The sequence below is a fragment of the Capricornis sumatraensis genome, chromosome 5 (assembly GCF_032405125.1).
Source record: "Capricornis sumatraensis isolate serow.1 chromosome 5, serow.2, whole genome shotgun sequence".
Taxonomy (NCBI): Eukaryota; Metazoa; Chordata; class Mammalia; order Artiodactyla; family Bovidae; genus Capricornis; species Capricornis sumatraensis.
This window is the reverse complement of record NC_091073.1, coordinates 19,159,990-19,185,271: the sequence shown is the minus strand read 5'-3', so window position 1 is coordinate 19,185,271 and position 25,282 is coordinate 19,159,990. Positions and strand designations below refer to the sequence as shown.

The 25,282-nt window shown below is 38.4% G+C and overlaps 1 protein-coding gene across 1 annotated transcript in view; it reads right to left on the bottom strand.

The window, feature by feature from the left end:
• Positions 1–22,809, bottom strand: part of SDHAF3 (succinate dehydrogenase complex assembly factor 3) — an 82,175-nt gene extending 59,366 nt beyond the window's left edge. Inside the window, exon 1 of the mRNA XM_068973451.1 lies at positions 22,628–22,809. Coding sequence (XP_068829552.1) covers positions 22,628–22,801 — 174 coding nt within the window. The 5' untranslated portion in view covers positions 22,802–22,809. The remainder of the gene's footprint in view (positions 1–22,627) is intronic.
• Between the last annotated feature and the right edge of the window lie 2,473 nt (positions 22,810–25,282).

The window sequence follows — 25,282 nt, the reverse complement described above, 5'->3', positions numbered from 1 at the left end:
AGATTTGATGGAAGATCAAAAGTTAAGAGAATTCAGCACCACCATACCAGCTTTACAACAAATGCTTAAGGAAATTCTCTAGGCAGAAAACAAGAAAATGAAGAGCCCTACCTACAGAAAATAAACCCAAAACAATTAAGAAAATGGTAATAGGATCATACATATCTTGGACATTTATATTATATAGTTTTCTTAAATGTAAATGGATTAAATGTACCAACTAAAAAGACACAGACTGGCTGAAAACACATGCATGTATGCACTTCCACTTACCACATCACTCTGCTTAACCCCTCACACTGTAATTACTTTATATTGTTTGTAATTATCTTTTATTTTTCATCTGGTTATTGATTGTGAAAACTGATAAATGTCTTTTTTACTATTGTGATTATGTTACTATTACTGTATCATGATTGTCGTAATAGAAAAATTATAGAATTCTGTATCACCAAATTGAAAGTGAAAGTAAAAGCTGCTCAGTCATGTCTGACTCTTTGCAACCCCACGGACTATACAGTCCATGGAATTCTCCAGGCCAGAATATTGGAGTAGGTAGCCTTTCCCTTCTCCACAGGATCTTTCCAACCCAGAGATTGAACCCAGGTCTCCTGCATTGCAGGCAATTCTTTACCCGCTGAGTCACAGGGAACCCCAAAAATACTGGAGTGGGTAGCCTATCCCTTCTCCAGTGGATGTTCCCAACCCACGAATTGAACCAGGGTCTCCTGCGTTGCAGGTGAATTCTTTACCAAATGAGCTATCAGGGAAGCCCTCTATATCACCAAAACTACCATTTAATAAAAACCTGTAATGACTGTTTTAAAATCCAGATGCATATCAGAATTATCTCAGAATTTTTTGAAAAACACAAATGCCAAGGTACTGCTTTATTTCTTTTGTCAAAGCTCCAGATATATCTCTAATGAGCAGCCATGTTTAAAAACAACTGGACTATATGAGGATCTTTTACTTTTATCTAGTTTCACTTTTTCTATTCCATATTCAGGGCTCCCTTTTCATTTAGTTTATGTTTTCCAATTTCTCCATCTCTTTTTTAGAAATGTTCTTTCTCAAACTTTTATCAAGCATAGTAGAAAAGCTTTTGTATACATATATAATACATATAAAATATATATTTTGGACAACTTATAAATTTTTGCCTAACTAAAAACTTTATGACATTTTTATTTTATGTGACTTAGTATGAATAGAATGCTAGATTTCTAATTTAAAAAAATAGATATGCAACAAGCAACAAAGGTTTACTGTGCAGAACAGGGAACTACAGTCAATATCTTGTAATAACTCTTAAAGGAAAATAATATAAAAAATAATATGAGTATAACTGAATCACACACCAAAAAAAGAACTTTTTGAAATTTAGTAATGTTTATCTTCTTGCCAGTTTTTCCAAATATCCTATGGACATCTAATAACAATGTATGAGACACAAAATTTTACATACATTTATGTAGGATATGATTAATATAAATTAAATATAAAACTATTATATTTAAATTATTAATGACAAAATTCAAGATGTGCCTATTCTTTTTTTTCTGCACTTGATAAAACTCAGAGAAATGTTAATATGTCTATGATTATATATTTTTCTTTTCCTTTATATTTCTTCTGATTTTTGCTTTCTTTGTTGTTGAACTGTCTAATGGTTTATGATGTCTATCTTCTTTGTGAATTGTACCTTTTATCATTAAAACTATTCATCTTTGTTTCATTTAAATAAATACAGTTTTTAAAAAAAGAACAGACTTTTGGTCTCAGTGGGAGAAGGGGAGGGTGGGATGATTTGAGAGAACAGCATTGAAACATGTACATTACCATATGTAAAACAGATGACCAGTGCAAGTTCAATGCAAGAAGCAGGGCACCCAAAGCCAGTTGTCTGGGACAACCCAGAGGGATAGGGTGGAGAGGGAGGTGGAAGGGGGTTTAAGATGGGGGGGCGGCACATGTATACCTGTGGCCAATTCATGTTGATGTATCCATCACCATATTGTAAATTAATTGTCCTCCAATTAAATTTAAAAGGCAAGAAAGAAACAATAAAATTAAATTTTAAGAGCACAAATGGTATACAAGATTTAACCTTGAAATTTTATCATTGCCTATGTATCTCAACTCACAGGAACAATCTTTTAAAGGAGTGCCAATATTCATAGTTGGATGTATTTATATTGATACCATTTGAAAAAGCAGAGACATCACTTTGCTGACCAAGGTTTGTATAGTCAAAGCTATGGTTTTTCCAATAGTCATGTACAGATGTGAGAGTCAGACCAGAAAGAAGGTTGAGTGCCAAAGAACTGACACTTTTGATCTGTGGTGTTGGAGAAGACTTGAGAGTCCCTTGGACTGCAAGGAGATCAAACCAGACAATCCTCAAGGAAATCAACCCTGAACATTCATTGGAAGGACTGATACTGAAGCTGAAACTCCAATACTCTGGTCACCTGATGTGAAGAGCCCACTCACAGGAAAAGACCCTGATGCTAGGAGAGATCGAAGGCAAAAGGAGAAGGGGGCAGCAGAGGATGAGATGGTTAAGATAGCATCACTGACTTGATGGACATGAATTTGAGCAAACTCGAGGAGATAGTGGAGAACAGAGGAGCCTGGCATGCTGCATGGGATCACAAGGAGTTAGACACGGCTTAGCAACTGAACAATATTCATACAAAAATGGATGAAAATGTAAAAGGCATATGATTTTGGATCATCTGAATTTGACAAAACATTCAAAACAACCAATAAAAAAGACAATTTACCTGACAAGTTTTGTCTCATAAAATTATTTGTCCTGACCTCCCTGGCAGTCCAGTAGTTAAGGCTCTGAGCTCCCACTGCAGAGGGCACGGGTTCAATTCCTTGTCAGGGAACAAGATCCTGTTATGCTGCATGGCACAGCCAAAAAACGTTTTTTTGTTGTGAAAGAAACCTACTACATACAACAATCTCTATTTATTTATTTTTTTTGGCCAGGCTGCACAGCATATGGGATCTCAATTCCTTGACCAGGGATCAAGCCCATGCCCACTGCAGTACAAGTGGAGAGTCTTAATGACTGGACCACCTGAGAAATTTGAAAGCTACCATAAATGAAGATTGAAAAGTACTTGTCAAAATACTGGGGCTTAAATAGTTACACAATTCCAATACAAAAAATAGTGATTTTAAAATATCCTCCATCAAGAAGAATTTGCCCTGAGCTCCTATAATATCTCAACACTTACAGAAAGATGGTTTTCTCAATTAAAGAAGTCAACAATTCAAATGTATTCATTATAAAATATAACTCTGATAAAGCTGGCGAGCAATTTTAAGAAAAAAATTTAAATAAAACCATATTGCAAAATCAGGAAAAACCGAAAATATTATGGGAAAAAAACAGCTAAAAAGAAAGTAATATATCCCAAGAGTAACTGCTCTATTTATGTACTTTTTGTAATGCTTATATAGTCATTATAAAAGGCAATTATTTTTGGCCTTAAACAGATATATATATACATATATAGTTTTCACATTTTAAAAACTTATTTTTGAGAACAATTTTCATAAAAAACTATTTCCATCAATAAACCAAATTTATAAGTAAATAAACATTTCAGATATGTGTTTATGATTTCATTTTAGTATTTCTAAACTCTTGTGTCCTAATTTTAACAAATTACACAATCAAATTCAAATATAAAACATCTGCACATTGAAAAGGCCAGATAAACTACAATAGAAAATAAAGTTTAATGAACATCAAAAAATAAAAATAGAAGTTTCTTGATATACATCATTTTTAAAAAGGGGGGGACAGAATATTACTAACCAAAACAAAAAATGCCATGTAATCCCCCCCTCACTTTTAAACTAGATAATCTATCATCTAGTGTTCAAAAAACAAACAAAATACTTTGGTCTAAGCTTTCACAAAATTTCCAAATCTTTACTCTGATCTTTCTCATGTCATCATTTCATCTAACTCATGCTTTCACAATTAGTCTACCATACCTATATAAAAGCTACATACTCCTCAAAATTTTAAGCAAAGTATATTGTTTTAGGTGGCTACCCAACCAGATCAACAGGTACAGAATCCGCCGGCAATGCAGAAGCAGCAGGAGACGCGGGTTCGATCCCCGGGTCAGGAAGATCCCCTGGGGGAGGGCACGGCAACCCACTCCAGTATTCTTGCCTGGAGAATCCCACAGACAGAGAAGCCTGATGGGCTACAGTCCACGGGCCCACAAAGAATCAGACACAACTTAGCGACTAAACAAAAAAAAATACTGTTCTACTAAGAATCCTAAAAATTAACTCAAACACAGTAAACTCAAACACAGTTATCTGCCTTGTAAGATGTGAACTCCAAAAAATGAGGATTATATCTGGTAACTTTTTTAAATACTACGAATTATTAATGTTGAGGGCAGTATATGAAACACCAAATATTTAATAAACATTTATAGAATGAATGAATTTCTTTTTTCTTTTAGCCACACCGTGCAATGTATAGGATCTTAGTTCCCAAAGTGAAACTGAAAGTGTTATTCACTCAGTCCTGTCTGACTCTCTGGGACGCCATGAACTGTAGCCTGCCAGGCTCCCCTGTCCATGGTTTTCTCCAGGAAAAAATGACACTGGAGCGGGTTGTCATTTCCTTCTCCAGGGGATGAGAGAGAAAATGATGAAAGAATGAAATGGCAATGGAGTGGGTTGCCATTCCCCGCTCCAGGGGATCTTCCCAACCCAGGGACTGAAGCTGGGTTTCCTGCACTGCAGGCAGATTCTCTACCATCTGAGCCACCAGGGAAGCCAGTCAAACCCTGCATTTCAAGCACAACGTCTTCACCACTGGACCCCCATTCATCCCCAGAATGAATGAATTTCTTAAATTAAGACAGGAATGATTTCAGAGAAGACCTGACAGTGATGGAGAAGAGAGCCAAAGAACAAAACAGTCAAGACAGCATGAGGCGGCCATTCACACAGAAGAATGTATGCTGAGTCAGTTCCTTAATTTCTAAAACAAAGTCAAATAAAAGTACATGTGTTCAGTTTCATACATTTATCTATAAAGAGTATATAACTACACTCAATTTTCTCAAACTGTCTTACTTAAAAAAAGACATCTATAAAAACGAGTCTCTAAAACACTATTCAGGGGAAACCCATGAAACCTTCAAAAATAAAATTATACACAAGAAATCAGGGAAAAAAATTATTTTTAAAATTTTAAATCAGTAAAGACATTTAAAATGTTTTAAATGGCAATAACATATCTCTATCAGAAAATACAAGTATGAGAATTACTAGTAGAGATATGAAAAGACATACTATTTTAGATAAAGTTGAAATACAAAGTTTTCTGACTTTCACTCATTGTTTCTGGATAAAAGGATCTTCTGCCATCGTGTGGAAATTTTTGAAATTACAGTTACACAAAAATTCCTGTATCTGACTGGAGTATTCCAGTCAATACCAGTAAGAATGACTCCACTTGTAAACAAGGTAAGTATTCTTGGAAAAATTTAGTGAAAATGACCAGGCACAGTTGTTACTATCTTCTCTCTTCTTCCGGAGAGAAGATGATGTTCACTGTAGCTTAAGGAAACTGCATGACTGACACGCCGCCTCTTTTTCTGTTTCCAAGACTCTTCGCAGTTACGGCCATCCTAGGACTCTCCCAGTTTATGATCGTAAATTTTTCACTCTTTACTTATCTTTCTCCAACCTTAGGCACTTAAAACACCATATTAAATGGGGGGAAAAAAAAAAAAACCAGAGTAAGCTACTTTATCTTGAATCATCAGTAACCACAGATGCTTGATACAAGTTTTACACATAGCAAAAAAAAAAAAAACCCCACATATATATATATATATACATATATATATATACATATTTTAAAAGGAACCAGCTACTCATACATTCATATGCCTGATGACTTGAAAGTATATCTAGATAAAAACACGGATTAAAGTGCTTGGAATAAGCTTAGTATGCCATAAAATATAACACTGAATTCTCATGTATTTACAAAATATAACTTAAGAATTCCCATAATCAGGATAAAATTCCTTAAATTATTAATTTTACAAACTATAATTCACATATTTGAATGGTTAAGTTTTTAATCCAACAGGTTGTTGTTCTTCACCTGAAAAATTACATTTTTTCTTTTGGAGGAAAGAAAACAAGATCTACGGAGCATCTGTTATAAGCAAAATACTGTCCTAGGAGCTTTAAAGCACACAAAGATAGGTAAAACATCATTTTTGTTCTCAAGGAATTTACCCTCTACTAACACAAGAAAAAGATGTACAGCAAATAACCATAATACACTGTAAACAGCATTTTTACTGTAAACAGCAAGAAAACAAAGACAAAATACAGAATTTTGCTTTTAATTGGGAGAATTAATCAAGAAAAGTTGATAGCAAAGGACTGGAGCTGTTTAGAAAGACATTTTGGATTTGGCTATACAGAAAAAGACAGGAAAACTTTTAGGCCGAATGAACAGTGAGGCCAAGACAACATAAGGCCACATGTAGAGACAACGCTCAGTTGAATATGACTGAAACTGAGGAGACCTGACAAAGAATTTTGAGATGTACGGCAGGAAAAAACATACTCAAGTCAGATTTTGCATAGTTTTGAACTCCACGTTAAAGAGATGTCAACAGGAGAACAGTGATGGCTTTTGACAAGGGTAATAATGTGATCAAAGTTGTGTTTTACAAGCTGCTAGTTAAAAGGGACTAAAGGCAAAATTATTCATGAAATTACTACAAACATGCAGAGGCAATGAAAATGGAGCCAACAGGTCAGAGTTCTGATATTGTAAAAGGACTCAACAGGTTTGACAACTAACTGGATATGGGAGACAGGAGAGAAGGAAGAATTAAGCATAATGAAATTACAAACTTTGTTTTCAGTACCTTTGAGACTTCTTCCTAGCAATCTCCTTCCTACCATACACTAGAGCTGAAACAGCTAACATTTACTGAGAACTTACTATGCGCAAGGCAACTACTGTGCATGTATTTATTATCCGATTCAATCCTTAACTTCTGAAGTAAGTACTGTTGGTATTCTCATTTTACTGGTAAGGAAACTGAGGCTTCACTATCCAAGTTCACACAGTAAGTGAAAGTGAAGTCACTCAGTTGTGCCCGACTCTTTGCGACCCCATAGATTGTAGCCCATGGAATTTTCCAGGCAAGAGCACTGGAGTGGGTTGCCACTTCTTTCTCCAGGGTATCTTGCTGACCCAGGGATCAAACCTGGGTCTCCCACATTGCAGACAGAGGCTTTACCTCTGAGTCACATGGTAAAGAGTTAGATGTTCATCAGTGTCACTGTTTATCATCAAAGTATTAGTTGACAATAATTTAAAATGAAATTTCTCACAGGACAGTTGTATTTTAAAAAGAAACTCAAAGATAAAAAGATCTTCAAAATCTAAAGAACACAGTCAGATGAAGAACAGCAAGTGACAGGGTAGATATACTGAGCAGAGAACTATCTAATAATCATAAATTGGATGGCTAAGGGAAAGAGAAGTTTCCTCCTGTTCTCATATTGGTTTGCCCCGATGCCAAAAGACCAACATTCTAAACTACTATTCTTTAGAATACGATGAGTCTTATGCTATCTTATACAGACCTGTACCAGACTTACAAATTCCTAAAATATACTGACCACATACTAATCCTCTGTATCCCCTGAAAAGCAGTAGGTACTGAATGACTGAGGGAACAAATAAACTCGGTTGAATTCCTTCTGTCTAGTTCTCCCTGGCAGAGTGTGACCGACATCCTCAGACAATTTCAGACCGAACGTTTGGAACAATTTCTCCATGAACTTGTTGCTGAAACCTCTGCTCCTGCTTCTCTGCTTTCCAGTTTTTGTCCTTACCAATGTCTTCTAGATTACCCCTGACACTCAAATTGTTAAGGCCAAGAACAAACAAATGCTTGGCCTTATTTATTGGTATACTGGGAGATGTCTGTACTGGATCCCAGAACATCTCCAAGGGTTCTCTAACCCACTGTGTTCTTCCTCAGTTATGGAGGGAAGGCTTTACTTTCCGTGGAATCAAACGGTACCCGTCTAAAATCAGGAGAGGATTCTCTTTTGACTGACTATCCAATAGGCTGTGCAGAGGGTCTGAGAGATGGGGTCAAGCTTCCAATACTCTAGAGTTTAATTTGTATATACTTTCCCAGAGAAACAGTGTAACAACTGGTAATTAGGCTTCCAGACAGCCCTGAAGAAAAAGTCTATTTAACCACAGCACAGTTAAAGTATTACACAATGGCAACTACATTTTTTTTTCATGATAAATCTACTGTATTTATGCTATATTGTGGACTAAATAGCTGTTTATGGTTAATACTGGTTAATAACACTTCAGTGAAGTGAAGTCGCTTAGTTGTGTCCAACTCTTTGTGACCCCGTGGACTGTAGCCTGCCAGGCTCCTCTGTCCATGGGATTTCCCAGGCAAGAATACTGGAGTGGGTTGCCATTTCCCATCCAAGTATTAAGCAGAGCAATAAACTTTTGAGTATTATCATCAAACTACAGTTAAGTAGAAAGCTAACAAATATAATTAAAATCAACAAATACATCTTCTGTAACTAAGACAAAGCAAAATTTTTAAAGGAAAAGAATCATTAAGATGTGATTCCAGTTATGCTTTAAGAAAAGACAAAACTACTAAATAACTTTTTAAACTTTATATAACTTCATACTAGCCCTATTACTATTTAAGAAAATAGTTTAAAAATACACTGCAGTTCAATCTTAATATATGAACTTCTTGCCACCTCTTAATTAAAGGTGTTGAGCATATTTTGATAGCACTTAGTTGAAAAGAAAAGAACTAAAAGAATCTGATATGTCTCATTTATCAAAAGTGCCAAATCCAAATTTTGTTCTTCACATCAAACAGAAATTAAATTTTCTTCTTTTTAGACATATGTCTTGACATTTGTAGACATACCCTATTTAAAAGAAATTTGATGTAGGCAAATGCAGGTTTACACAGAGAAAGAAATTACGGGCTGATTATCCATTTTACAAAAGGATTAACAAAAGAATTTCTTTAAATAGTTATTCCCGCCAGTATACTTAAAATACAGTTAAAATTTTTAAAAATCAACTTATAAACAACTTTTCAGAAATGTACTCATAGCATAAAAGTAGTTACAAAAGTATCAAGCTTCCAATATGTTATTATTACAAACTGTGTCTCAATTGCTTGACTAATCTAGCCTGGGACACAAAAAGATTAAATACAACTGCTTAAAATGGCACAGAAAGGTGTATTTACTATAGTTTTTTTATTTATTTATTTTAATTGGAGGCTAATACTTTACAATATTGTATTGGTTTTGCCATACATCAAGATGAATCCACCACGGGTGTACACGTGTTCCCCATCCTGAACCCCCTCCCTCTTCCCTCCCCGTACCATCCCTCTGGGTCATCCCAGTGCACCAGCCCCAAGCATCCTGTATCCTGCATCGAACCTGGACTGGTGATTTGTTTCTTATATGATATTATACATGTTTCAATGCCAGTCTCCCAAATCATCCCACCCTCTCCCTCTCCCACATACTATAGTTTGTAAATGCCTAAGTGCATGACTATCCTAATCATCAAGAAGCTACCCAATTCTTCTTTAACATTTTATCCAGAGGCGAGCAAACAATGAGTCAATATGGCTAAAGGTAATCTAAGAAACCAAAGAGCAACGGGGCTTCTCTGCCTTCATTGCGCAGGCAAGCCAGAGGTACAAAACAAAGAAATATCCAGGGATCCCATGCGCACTGCAGCTGTTGCTTTGCTTTTGCAGTGTTCTGAGAAGACTCTTGAGAGTCCCTTGGACTGCAAGGAGATTCAACCAGTCCACTCTAAAGGAGATCAGTCCTGGGTGTTCTTTGGAAGGAATGATGCTAAAGCTGAAACTCCAGTACTTTGGCCACCTCATGAGAAGAGTTGACTCATTGGAAAAGACTCTGATGCTGGGAGGGATTGGGAGCAGGAGGAGAAGGGGACGACCGAGGATGAGATGGCTGGATGGCATCACTGACTTGATGGACGTGAGTCTGAGTGAACTCCGGGAGTTGGTGATGAACAGGGAGGCCTGGCGTGCTGCGGTTCATGGGGTTGCAAAGAGTCGGACACGACTGAGCGACTGAACTGAACTAAAGAAGTGCTGCGAGACACAGAAGACAAGGTCTGGGAAAACGAAATCCAAATCTGATGATCTAGACAGGGAGCATTTTGGAACAACTGAAGGAAGCAGGAAGGACTAACGCTCCCAAGTGGACAACTACTGGGTGTATTCCCTGTTCCATGCTCCACCCTGAGGCCACGCCCAAGAGCCCCGTACCTCCACTGAAGGCCAGACAGACACGGAATAACTGGACAGCAAAAAAGCAGCCTTCCAATAATAAGGCAGTGAGGCCAGAGGAGAAACAGGAAAAAGGAGAAAGATTTAACCAACTGAGGAAAATCTGATGGTGCAAAAGAGACAGCTGCTGCCTGAAAAAAAGAAAGATGAAGAGGATGACCGGAGGACAAGAGGAAGAGAGGGCTAGGAAAAGGCCAGGGAAATAAAACTGAGCATCTAATGCCACAAGAATTGCAGAGCAGGGAAAACCCCATAACAAACCTCTCTGAGGTGGCTCTGCCTGCATTAGACTGAATTAGATTATGATCCTACTGCAGTTTCTACAAGTGCACTGGAAATTTTAAGCAGTTTACATGAAGTAAACTGTTATGAACAGCCTGAAACTGTATCAAAATTGCACATATTTCCAAACATTTTAAAATAAGAAGTTTTGCTCACTCTATGCATCTTGCTTATACTAGCTTTGTACAGGCATTTAAATGTTTGTGATATTTTTGCATGTGTGCTATGTTACCTCACTTTTGTTCAACTCTTTGCAACCCTATGGACTGTAGCCCGCCAGGCTCCTCTGTCCATGGGATTCTCCAGGCAAGGCAAGAATACTGGAGTGGGTTGCCATGCCCTCCTCCAGGGGATCTGCCCCACCCAGGGAATGCCTCTTGTCTCCTGCACTGGCAGGTGAGCTCTTTACCACTAGCGCCACCTGGGAACCCTCATGGTGTTTCTGAATGGTGTTAAATACGGTTACTGGCTAGAAATCCTGCATTATCAACTGCACAAATCTGTACCTTACAGAATAAGTAACTCAGCCAGCCAGGTTGGGAAGTGTGAGGCAGTGAACAAGGTGCCTTTGGGAGGTGTCAGAGCTTTGGGCATGTGCTGTGAAGCTGCACCCACTGATGCTGTGTGCTGATGTCGCTGTAGTTGTTTATATATACATATATATAAACACATTCATACATGTATGTATTTGCCGTGTGATAAGCTGCTAATCTTAGTTTGAAAAGGGAGAAGTTCCTATGAGACGTGCGCGATTTTTTCATTCAATGGAATAGTTTTAAACAAACTGTGGACAGCTACGTCTTCACCAAAGCGTCACTAAAGCAAAGTCCAGAATCCTTTGCAACTTAACCATACAGCAAACAATAGTCACTTTTCTGTATGGTTATAATGTGTTTTTTTTTTTTTTAAGAAGAAAAAAAAAAGACCGTGTACATGTTTAAAATCTATTCAGATAAAGCAAAAATATTTTAGTGCTTGAAAGCCAAAATTCAATTCATGTTGAAATGCTTCAAGTTCTACTGATTCAGGACCAAAGAAGACCAAAGACTTGTAAATAAGATAAATATGATCCTCCCTTGGGAACTGAGCTAATTAAATCAACATGCAGTGGGAAATACCTGAATTCTCTCAGGCCCCGAAGACACATCAGGTAGCTTAATCTATTAACACACACTAATAATAACAATAATGCTTTGATAGAAGAAAAAGGTGCTTAAAATAAAGTAACAAGAGGGGGTAAACTTCCTAAATATGTGTTCTGCACTGTCCAGGAGAAAAGGGGAGTCCCGCAGGAGGTCCCACAATGTTTTCTACTGTAAACTAAATGGATGTTTTCTACTACAAGCACAGTGACGCCTGGTGAGCAATCTCTCATGCGGACTTGCTTCCCATTATTTTAATTCCATGTTTACCAGGCAACCTTCTAAACACTAATTCAGTTTCCCAGAAAGCTGAACAGAGGTCCACCATCCCTGACTCACAATTCTGAAGTCAAAGAAGTTTCAAAATACAAAAGCTCCTTTTAGAACTCATCTGGTGGCAAATCCTGCCCTAAATGGCCATGCAGCTTTTATTTACCCCACTTAATATGAAAAGTCGAAAGCTTAAGCAGAAATATGAATGTACTTGATTATAGGGTGCCACTCCAGATCCCACTGGAGTGTTTCTTACAATCCAATCACACTCCTTACCTTTCTAAAATCTAAAAATTCTAAATTCTGAGGAACCTCTGAAAGAAGTGTCCCTGGATCTAAATATAAATATTCTGACTCCTGGGCTTCACCAGCCCATTCCCCTACCCAGAGAAATCAGTATTCTACCATACAGTTCAGTATTATATAAATTTAGTTAGTGTGATAAAGGACAGAAATGGTATGGACCTAACAGAAGCAGAAGATATTAAGAAGAGGTGGCAAGAATACACAGAAGAACTGTACAAAAAAGATCTTCATGACCCAGATAAACACAATGGTGTGATCACTCACCTAGAACCAGACATCCTGGAATGCAAAGTCAACTGGGCCTCAGGAAGCATCACTACGAACAAAGCTAGTGGAGGTGATGGAATTCCAGATGAGCTATTTCAAATCCTGAAAGATGATGCTGTGAAAGTGCTGCACTCAATATGCCAGCAAATTTGGAAAACTCAGCAGTGGCCACAGGACTGGAAAAGGTCAGTTTTCATTCCAATCCCAAAGAAAGGCAATGCCAAAGAATGCTCAGACTACCACACAGTTGAGCTCAACTCATATGCTAGCAAAGTAATGGCCAAAATTTTCCAAGCCAGGCTTCAATAGTACATGAACCGTGAACTTCCAGACGTTCAAGCTGGATTTAGAAGAGGCAGGGGAACCAGAGATCAAACTGCCAACATCCATTGGATCACAGAGAAAGCAAGAGAGTTCCAGAAAAACATCTACTTCTGCTTTATTGACTATGCCAAAGCCTTTGGCTGTGTGCATCATAACAAACTATGGAGAATTCTTAAAGAGATACGAATACCAGACCATCTGATCAGCCTCCTGAGAAATCTATATGCAGGTCAGGAAGCAACAGTTAGAACTGGACATGGAACAATAGACTGGTTCCAAATAGGAAAAGGAGTACGTCAAGGCTGTATATTGTCACCCTGCTTATTTGACTTATACACAGAGTACATCATGAGAAACACTGGGCTGAATGAAGCACAAGCTGGAATCAAGACTGCCAGGAGAAATATCAATATCCTCAGATATGCAAATGACATCACTTTATGGCAGAAAGCAAAGAAGAACTAAAGAGCCTCTTGATGAAAGTGAAAGAGGAGAGTGAAAAAGTTGGCTTAAAACTCAACATTCAGAAAACTAAGATCATGACATCTGGTCCCATTACTTCATGGCAAATAGATGGGGAAACAATGGAAACAGTGACAGACTATTTTGGGGGGCTCCAAAATCAGTGCAGATGGTGACTGCAGCCATGAAATTAAGAAACACTTCCTCCTTGGAAGATAAGTTATGACCAACCTAGACAGCATACTAAAAAGCAGAGACATTACTTTGTCAACAAATGTCTGTCTAGTCAAAGCTATGGTTTTTCCAGTAGTCATGTATGGATGTGAAAGTTGGACTATAAAGAAAGCTGAGTGCCGAAGAATTGGTGCTTTTGAACTGTGGTGTTGGAGAAGACTGTTGAGAGTCCCTTGGACTGCAAGGAGATCCAACCAGTCCATCCTAAAGAAGATCAGTCCTGAATATTCATTGGAAGGACTAATGCTGAAGCTGAAATTCCAATACTTTGGCCACCTAGTGCAAAAAACTGATTCATTGGAAAAGACCCTGGTGCTGGGAAAGATTGAAGGCAAGAGGAGAAGGGGATGACAGAGGATGAGATGGTTGGATGGCTTCACCTACTCGATTGACATGAGTTTGAGTAAACTCTAGGAGTTGGTGATGGACAGGGAGGCCGGACATGCTGCAGTCCATGGGGTCACAGAGTCAGACACGACTGAGCAACTGAACTGAAGTTAGTGTGAATATGTTACCATCTCTGGGTATACTGATAAACGTCCAATTCCAAATCTACAAGATCAATTACCAGGGTTTATGCTGACAAGCCCAGGTGGCACAAATCTGTCTAGAATCACCATCCTAAGCCTACTGTCTCCCAAGCCACCTTCCATCCTCTGTCTGACCTGCCAGAAGACAAACTAACAATTAACCAATCTCCTCTACCAGTTATAATACACTGTCAGCCTTCATGCAACTTTTTACAATAGTTAGAAAAAGAAAAGGTGAAAAATTAAAATGGATTTCTAAGTAACAATTTTGATCAAATTAAGTTATTGGAGAATTATCACTATTTAAACATGATCACTAAGAAATTAACATGAGAAGATTCTTCACGTTGCTTAAAAAGACTTAAAACTATACCAGGTAGATAGCCCTGCTGACTCTTTTCTAATCTCAATTTACAGTTCTAAAGGTTCTAAATTCTTAATATATCTTCTAGTGGTTAGGGAAAAAAGAGTAATAACTAAAGTTTAATTTTTAATCCACACATATTTATTCTTTTCCAGCAACAGTTTATAGTTCTCAGTGTACAGGTTTGTACATCCTTTATCTGAAGTTTCCCTTCGTATTTCATAGTTTTTTATGGTAAATGGTATTTTAAAATTTTATTCTCCAAGTTTTCACTGCTAGTATAAAAAAGTGCAGTTAATTCTTATTTATTAGTCATGTTACCATACAACATTGCTAAACTGACTTACTAAATTCCAGAAGATTCTTTGTAGATTATATCAAATTGTCTACATAATCTTATCACCTGTAAATAAAGGCAGTTTTATTTTTTTCTTTTCAATCTGGATGCCTTTCATTTCTTCTCTTGTCTTATTTCAGTGGTTATTTACAATACTAAAAGTCTACACATTTGATTGTTTAATTTTACAATGCTCAGCAAGAAATAATAAAATATATCACTGAGATTCATTAAACATGAAGAAGTCTAAGTTTACCCTAAATAATTTAAGGGTAAAATTACAAAATATATTTATAATGTGCTGGTTGACTCACTGAATGAGACTGCCTGTGCTTTGTGATATAATCAGAAACAGAAACAATGAGCATATTCAACTGCATTTTTTAAAAAATCACATTTATTGGCTTTCCTATAATTACTAAAGTAGCACATGATCTGGAATTTTGAGATACTAGGAAGAAAATTATAATTATCCTTAATCCTATCACCCAAAGATAAACACTGTCTATGTTTAATTGTATCATGAGCAGTTTTCTACAGCATTAATTCTTCTGAAGCACCACTACTAAGAGCTCCATACTCACCCATCCATCATATAACTATGTGATAATCTCATTCTTCTCCCATCACTGGATACCACAATGCTTTAAAGTCTTCACTATTACCATACACATTAAGCACAGCAGTTAAATTTGTATATAAATCAGAACAACCTCTTATTAGAGTCCCTTTTGCCCATTCCTTTATTAAAGCTACCAGTGTTTTCCTAATCCAAGCTCTTCTTATACTAATGCTATCATCTATCACATTAATCCCAAATATACTTCATTTGCCTTTTTATTATTTTTTAATTCAGGAATTAGTAATTTTATGTTAATGGTAACTATTACAAAGACCAATAAAATATATTTCGTCTCTATTATCCATTCTATCACTATAGCAATACAAAGCCTTGAAACTAAAAGATTAAAGAGAAAAATCAGTGGTGCCGATGAGAAGTGTAAAGTAGGTTAAGCCATCTGATACAGTTTTAACTCATCTCGTAATATAATCATATCTTAGGTAAAAGAGAACTCGGTCCATCCTTAATCTCAAGGGTAAAATATTGCTTCCCCTACTAAGACAACTGAAGTCCAAAGAAAACTCCCAAAAATCCCACAGGAGACATTTGTCTGGCACTGCAGTAACTTCCATTCTCATTTTGTTAATGAAAACAATCTTTGAGAGAGAGATGTGTCCCAGTTAGCATCCTGGGTTAATAAACACTAAATTATTACCTAAACATTTCCCTATTAAGCTAGAGGTGTATTTGATAGAAATCTAATTTTAAGAAACTTCCCTGCCCCTTAAGAAAAATACCCAAAATGGAAAACAAACCAAATATACAAATAAATTGTAGTAAGAAAAATTCAAAGAAAAAATATGTAATCATTCTATATTAAACAAAAGTTGAAGAGTTTTTTGGAAACGTTTCAAAAATAACATGATCATGCGGTAAGAACACAAGGTTTTCATTGCAACTAGTTGTGTTCTAGCACACAGGTCATTTCACTTCTACAAGCCTGAGTTTCTTCATCTTTAAAATGAAAAATCTAAGGAGCCCCCATTCGAGATGGCAGACTAGAGAAATCACAGCAGCTTATTTCTTCTTCACCCTTCCAAAATTCCACTGATCTGATAATAAAGACACTTTTAAAGGAGCAATCCATAATAATTAAGAAAGGAGCCATTAGAAGCCAGAGTTCAATAAATTTCTCAAGATGGAAACCAGGTGGAGGAGTGTAATTAATAAAATAGCCTCAATAAAAGCAGTCACAGCTTCAAACAGAAAAGATCTGAGGATACAGCCAAACTGCTAGAATCAACTGAACACGAACACCAGGGAGGTAAAGAGCAGGAGGAGTCAGAAGCAAACGCAAGGGAGATTAACCGAAACTCTGTAATTCAAAAACTTATTCTCCAAGAATAAATAAATGTTAACTTTCTAATCACCACACCTCACTATATGCAGAGTTCTTAGTTTATTATTGTTTTACTTATAAATTTGGACAGATAACCAAAATTCACAAGATATTGGAAAACTGAAAACAAGATACCAAAGGAAAATAAAAACTGTCCCCAGAAGAGATAAATTAAGGAATAAAAAAGAATATGGGTGTTTATTATAAGCCCTTCTACACAACTTAGTTTTTTTAACTACACACATACATACTTTGGTTTTTCAAAAAAGCTTAAGTGCATTAACTGAAAAAAAGTTTACTGAAGTCCTTTCAATCAATTCTAATACTCTCCCTATGTAAAATTTCAGACGTTTGCTCTTACTAAGCAACTGTAAAACATAATTATGTCATAAGTAAACCAGTAAGATTAATATTATGCATACAAAATCTTTAAATTCTAGGCAAAACTTTCAAATTCTTAACTCTGTGTGGTATACAGATACACACACCTCTACAAACACATAAAGTCTTGTTTTAGAACCATAACCACTAGCATATTACCATTATCAGGCTATTATCATTATTTTAAATCTATAAATTCAAATACATTTAAAATCACTTAAATAAAAAGACATACCTCTATGTTCCAATAATATAATATAAAGTCGATAATATATGCAATATTGATCAAACTATTATTTTTTAAAAACATCTTTAGCTACTTCATAAGTACTGTTATAACACATCTCATGACACCAATTAAAAGTTATTTCTCTAAACAAACAATATCTTAAAAACTTCCAAATGGTTCAGAAATTGAAAACAGAAACATTTTATATTCCAAGGATATACTGTTTCAAATCCTCTCCTTTAACCCTTTTTCAACCATTAGTTAAGGACCACAGCCCAGCTACAATTTTTAAAATGGTAAAGCTTAATGTGGAAAACACACGTGTAACACATCACCATTCAATCAACCATCATCCAGTAAACCATCACAAAAGCAGATAACCAGGAAAGGAAAGAGAACGTTGCTTTGCAGAAGTAGCTAGGAACAACAGAATACAGGGAAAGGGAAGGAGCACACCCAGCACTGCACCAGCGCCTCCATCCTCTTCACGGGCACTGGCCTGTCTCTGCCCACCTTCCAGTCCGGGCACTTGCGTTCACATCGTTGGCCTACCGACCGACTACAAATAATAAACGTTAACTCGCTCTGTCCACTCACAATCTGTCACCTGAGTATCAGAGGAATATTTCAGAACATTGTCACTTGGCTGTCCCATCAGAATTTTTAACACAAAAATGAACGATAATGAACTCATCTGCCACTGCTCCTTCTGTATACACACACACACACACCCCTATTCTGGCTATTGGTATCATATTCCAAAACTTAAGAGTTATCCATTCTGTTTCCTCCCCTCTAACTAATCTTGTATTGGTCACCAACTCAAGTTCTAGTCTACTGTAGAAAGAGTAACACAAAAATCCATACTCTCCATCCTCAACAGCTCTGTCTTGGTTCAGTTAAATATATTAGGGTTGTTAGTTACATTATATATGTATATCATATATATTTATATAGAACATATATTTATATATATAAATTATACACATAAATATGTATTAATATTTATATTAATTTATCAATATAAATTGAACATTTTTATATCATATATAAAGTATATATTTAAATTAATTTGTTATATTAATATTTATATTGTATTTATATTAATTTAATATAAATTAAATGTTTACAAATGTTATATATTTATATATTATATAACAGTATCTATATAAAATATAATATATAAATGAATAGTTTATATATAAATATATAAATAGTTACATTATACATATTATATATATTAGGGTTTATATATATATAAAGTTCTGTAAAACCTTCTGTTTTTTTAAAAATCTTACAGAAAAACTCAAGCGAACTTTTCTCCTACTCATATTTGGGATTACTACATCTCTCCTAAAAGCTCTCCCTGCCTTCAATCTGGCTTAATTCTTCAATCATTCCTTTCTACTCCTGTTGAAATGATCTTTCTAGAATATAACTTGAGTCATTTTCATCACCACTGCTTAAAATCTTTCAATGACTCAAAATAAAGACCTAAAATCCTTAGAAAAATATCCTGTTTCTTGTCATCTCTTTAGCTTTAATCACTTTCTAATCTCCCATATAATACACTAAATTCTGATCACTGCAGATCCTGGAAGAACTTTCACTGTTTCTTACCTCAATACCTCTGCATATGTTTTATTTCCCCTTTCCCAGGGTCTTTTTCTTGACAAGGCAGCTCTGACTTGCCCAAATGTCCTCTCATACATTGCATGTGGCCTCGATTTCCATTCCTTCTTTGGTCCCACAGCATTTTAACAAACACCCTTCCATACTATAAACGTCTATTAACTTGAAACTTGGACACCATAAACGTGAAATACATGTATTATTCATTTTTGTGTCCCACAATGCTAGCACTCTGCCTCGCAGTAAGTGATCAATAACTAAAGAATGCTGAAGAATTTTTGCTTTTTCCAGAAACTTTCACTATCAGCCTTGCCCAGAGACACAGAACAAAGCAGCTACTTAAGGAAAACAACTGAAACCAGGCAAGAGAGCAGTAAGTGGGGCCCAAAAAATGAAAAATTAAATGCACTTTTCAAAGCTGTTCCTGAGAAATGTCTCACATTCTAACACAAACGTGTCATACTTGCTATTTAATTTTCAGTGCTTATTCTGATTTCCAAGAAAATAAGTGGTAAAAAGTTGTTCTCTCTGCAACTGGGTCAGCATAGAAAGAAAAATGGGAAGTATTCTGCAAAACTGAGCAGAGTTAGAATTTTTAAAGTTCCGTAATAAGTAAGAACCCCGCCTAATCCACCCAACCCCAATTCCACTCTTTATAGAGTTGTCTCTTAAAAGACTTGGGAGTAAGATTACAATGGGTATTTTACTAACCAGTTATCATTCTCCATAGAATCCCAACATATTTTCCTGAACTTAACATTTTTTCTTTTATCGTAAGGAATTAACATAAATTCACTACTTTGCAAATATGCATTTACATTTTTATCCTTAAGATAAAATGAAATACTTTCCTCTTACCATCCCTCAAACGGTCCGTGAATAGAAATTTGCCCAGTTGAACTCATCCTAATATTTATAACAGTTTTCTGGGATCACAGAAGGGAATAGAGAACTCTCCTGCCAATACTGAGCCCCCTATCATTCCTGATCCTTCCCCTTTCTCTTTAGTACCCACACGCAACTTTGCTCTTTAAAGTAAAACAAATTCAAGTTCATAAGTAATTTTAGAAGTGTGTGAAAGAATCCCAGAGACCAAATGTCACACAGCACTGGAATAATTTTTTTTTTTAAAGCTGAATACCTGACACCAAGTCTAATGGGTTGATCAACAGTGGTGTTTTTTTACTTCAGTTTTTTAAAAATGTCTATTCTTATTAATGTCTCTAGGCTATTATCAGGCTTCCCTGATAGCTCAGTTGGTTAAAAAAAAAAAAAAAAAGAACATCCGCCTGCAATGCAGGAGACCCCGGTTCGATCCCTGGGTTGGGAAGATCTGCTGAACAGGGGAAAGGCTATCAACTCCAGTGCACTGGCCTGGAGAATTCCCCAGACTGTATAGCTCATGTGGTTGCAAAGAGTCGACACTTCTGAGCAACTTTCACTTTCAGCCTATGATATTCTGGGTTCCTATTCTTTCCCTAAAAAGTTGTTTTTAGGATCTCCCAAAATGCCCTTATTTCTTTCCAACATAGAGCTAAACTCCTGGTCCTGCCACAAACTGATCTAGCTTAGAAGATGTCACTTACATTTACATACACTAATTTAGAGCTGTATGAGTGTGTACTCAGTCGGGTCCCAGTCTTTACAACGCGATGTACTGTAGCCCGCCAGGCTCCTCTGTCCACGGCGTTCTCCAGACAATACTGGAGTAGGTTGCCATTTCCTCCTCTAGGGGATCTTCCCCACCCAGGTATCCAGTTCATCTCTCATGCACTGGCAGGTGGGTTGTTGTTTTTTTTTAACCACTGAGCCACTTGGGAGACCCTAATTTAGAGGTGCATATTGTAAATACTGTTATTATTCTGCAGATGAGATAATAAAACTAGGAAAAGTGATATAACATTTAATAAATGCCAGTATTTTAATTTGAATCCAGTTCTTCTGACTTCAAGATCAAGTTACCATATTAAAAGAAAGCAGTCTGCATTTACAAAGATTCAACTTCCCTGGCTCTAGGCGACCTTATTGTATCTAATAAATATACTTTTTAGGCAAATTCTACATTTCACCCTCGTTCTAAATGTCCCTCTTGAAAGCATCAATGAGGCTTGTACAATAAAAAAATTCTGCGACTCAGTTAAAAAGTTCTGTGTTCACCCTAATGTTTCATCCTTTTGGCATTTTTTTTAAAACAGCCTTCAGTAGTTTCTGTAGTCATCAACTTTTTAGGGTAAGAAATTGCTTAACTCGGTTCTTCAACCAACACTACTACGTGCTTTCAAATACCTGTCCCTTTAATTGTCAATTCCATTCCTTTCCTGCTATTTGCAAATCATATCTGGGGGTAATCCTGCATGGCTCCCAACCCCACGAAATACTCTAAATACTCTGGGGGCTTCCCTGGTGGCTCAGTGGTAAAGAATCCGCCAGCTAATACAGGAGACACGGTTCAATCTCTGATTGGGTAAGATCCCACATGCCAGGGAGCATCTAAGCCCGTGGGCCACAACCACTGAGCCTGTGCTCTAGAGCCCAGGAGCCGGAACTATTGACCCCACCTGCGGGCAACTACCAAGCCCGCGTGCCTAGAGCCCGAGCTCCGCGACAAGAGAAGCCACAGCAATCAAGCCGACGCACTGCAACTAGAGAGCAGCTCTCGCTGGCCACAACTACAGAAACACCCGCGCAGCAATGAAGACCCAGCATGGCAAAAAAAACCAGTTACTTAAAAATATATACTCTGAATATCTTCTGACGTCACTCAGAAAAAGGAAGGGAAATCAAAGGAGCTAATGCCTCTGCTTAAGATCTAGTGCAATGATGCAAATTAAAAAAACGTGACTACGTGAAACGAAGTACATGATTACGAAGAAACCAACTTTCACCTAACTTAACTCTGACGAGCGTTTTTGCCCACCGCTTGTAATAAACCCCAGGCTTTTCCCATTTCTGTTATCAGTCATGACATAATATGAGAATATTAAGACCCAACAAAGAGCACTGGGATTTTTTTAAATGGTGATTATAGAAACAAGCCTCTAAAACTCTGAAAACTAGTAAGGAGAAAACTATTACCAACAGGCGCTTGCTAAGTGCAAGGCACTGGAGCGGACAAAAAACTGCCAAACGGGAAGCTCTTTAAAAACTTAACGGTGACTTGGTCAATTTTGTAACCTCCATCCTCACCCCTCCAGCGCCAGGCAAAAGTCAACTGAGTCTGACGCGCTGGTGTATGGGATGTGCTGAGGCGAGGACCCGTGGGATAGAGACCGGCTTGGATGTAACTTTGGGAGGTATTGTTTAAACGGTTCTGCGCTGTTCAGTTCAAACGGAACAGGCTGCCGCTCCATCCGAGCTTGCGTGGGGCCCAGGAGACCAGCCAGGTCAGGTGGTCTCTCCTAACTACAAACCGGGACACCTCTGAGGGACCCCAAAGGTCTGGGGCGATGAAAACCAGAGTTACTTGCCTCCCATTCCTGCAGGAATCGCTCGGCCTCTTTAGAACCAGCGGTCTTGTGTCTCCTAAATTCGTCCTTCACGTACTGGTCGCCAAGGTCTTTGAGGTCTGGGGGCAGAACCCGGTGCAGCAGCAAAATGCGCCGATACAAGGCCCGGACACGCGAGACGTGCAGGGCAGACATAATGCCGCGCGTGGACCCCAGGCCGCGCCTGCGCAGAAGGTCAGCACCCGCTGCCTCTCTTTCCAAGCCGGATATAAGTAACCCGAACACAAGCGGAAGACGGCACGCGACCTTCATCCGGTTTGGTCCGTTCTAATATGAGGACCTTCCTGAAACACGAGCGGGAGCGGCAGGCGGGATACCGGCCGGTCCTCCTTCCAATGGGGCGTGGCTTTCGCGGAGAGCTTGGGATGCTACCACTCTAGGACTGAGTCCCGGGCCGAGGGGGTCCTCCACCAAGAGTCTGACCTGGACCGCTTGTCAGTTACCTGACCTCAGTTACACTCCATCATCTTGTCCATTAATCTTACGCCTTTCTCTAAAAGCCGTCGTCAAAATCGGGCTCCTCCAGGAAGCCTCCCATGCCTAAGTTCAAGCCATTTAAGATGTCTTAGAGGGCTTCCCTGGTGGCTCACAGGTTAAAGAGTCTGTCTCCAATGCGGAAGACCTGGGTTCGATCCCTGGGTCGGGAAGATCCCCTGGAGAAGGAAATGGCAACCCACTCCAGTATTCTTGCCTGGAGAATCCCATGGACGGAGAAGCCTGGTAGGCTACAGTCCACGGGGTCGCAAAGAGTCGGACACGACTGAGCGACTTCACCTTCACTTTCACCTTCAAGATGTCTTAGAGTGTTCCTGCGGAGAAGGCAATGGCACCCCACTCCAGTACTCTTGCCTGGAAAATCCAATGGACGGAGGAGCCTGGTGGGCTGCAGTCCATGGGGTCGCTAGGAGTCAGACACGACTGAGCGACTTCACTTTCACTTTTCACTTTCATGCATTGGAGAAGGAAATGGCAACCCACTCCAGTGTTCTTGCCTGGAGAATCCCAGGGACGGGGGAGCCTGGTGGGCTGCCGTCTCTGGGGTCGCACAGAGTCGGACAAGACTGAAGCGATTTAGCAGCAGCAGCAGAGTGTTCCTGCCTTCAGGCAATGAGATGAATCTCTTCACCCACAAGCCCAACCGGTACCTTGCACAGTGTTGTGCTCCTAATTTGTGCCCCGCAGGAGTGGATTCTTTCCTGTAACTCAAGTGAAACCTGAGCCAGCAGGTAGCAACCCTTAGCGGAAGTCGGGTTGGCTGAAGAAGAATCATTAGGGAACCTTTTAAATGTATGGTTTCCAAGGCCATGAAACTGGAGATTATGATTAGTCTGAGAGGAAAATGTAGAATTGGGACGTACACTAATCTTAACCTTTTACAAAGGCGACAGAGAGTGACCAATGAAAGTTGGCAGCAATTTGGCCTCGTTCTTTCTGTCCCATCACATGTTTGGTCCTTCAACAAACTCTGATGGCTCCCCCAACAAAATGTATGCAGAATTTGATCACTTCTCACTAGTCCCTCCACCACTATCGTCTCTGTTTACTGGATGTGGTAGTAGCTTTTTGTGTTTCTGCTTCTCCCATGATCAACTTTGGTCATCAGTCAGTTCAGTTCAGCTGCTCAGTCATGTCTGACTCTTTGTGACCCCATGGACTGCAGCATGCCAGGCTTCCCTGTCCATCACCAACTCCTGGAACTTGCTCAAACTCATGTCCATCGAGTTGGTGATGCTATCCAACTATCTCATCCTCTGTCATCCCCTTCTCCTGCTTTCAGTCTTTCCCAGCATCAGGGTCTTTTCCAATGAGTCAATTCTTTGCATCAGGTGGCCAAAGTATTGGAGTTTCAGCTTCAGCATCAGTCCTTCCAATAAATAGTCAGGACTGATTTCCTTTAGGATGGACTGGTTGGATCTTTGGTCATAACCCACCTAAATGGTAATGGCCTCTGCTACGGGTAGTACCTGACTGTCCCTTTCTGGTTCCCATCACTCTGACCACACCTTTTCACACAGCTTTTTATTACATTATTTCTAAGTTAAAGAAAAAAAATCATGTCACTCCTCTGCTCACCAAAATCCTCTAGTGGCTTCTCATCAGAGTAAAACCTCAAGTCTCTGCATTTCTTAGCTCTCTAAATTTTCTCCTGCTGCTCTCTCCCTAGTCGGCCAATTCCAGCCACACAGTCTTTACACCTCCAATTCATCTTTGAACAGTCCAGGCATAATTCCAACTGAGTGTCTTGATATTTGCTCTTCCACCTGCTTGGAACATTCTGCCACAGGTATCTTCTTGGCTAGCATCTTTATTTCATTCAACTTGATAGGCAGGAAGTTAGCTGGGCGCCAGAGAACCGGCGCCTTCAATTAGTAGTCCAATAGCTGCCTAATCAGAGAAGGCAATGGCAGCCCACTCCAGTACTCTTGCCTGGAAAATCCCATGGACGGAGGAGCCTGGTAGGCTGCAGTCCAGGGGTTCGCTGAGAGTGGGACACACCTGGGTGACTTCATTTTCACTTTTCACTTTCATGCATTGGAGAAGAAATGGCAACCCACTCCAGGGTTCTTGCCTGGAGAATCCCAGGGACAAGGGAGCCTGGTGGGCTGCCGTCTATGG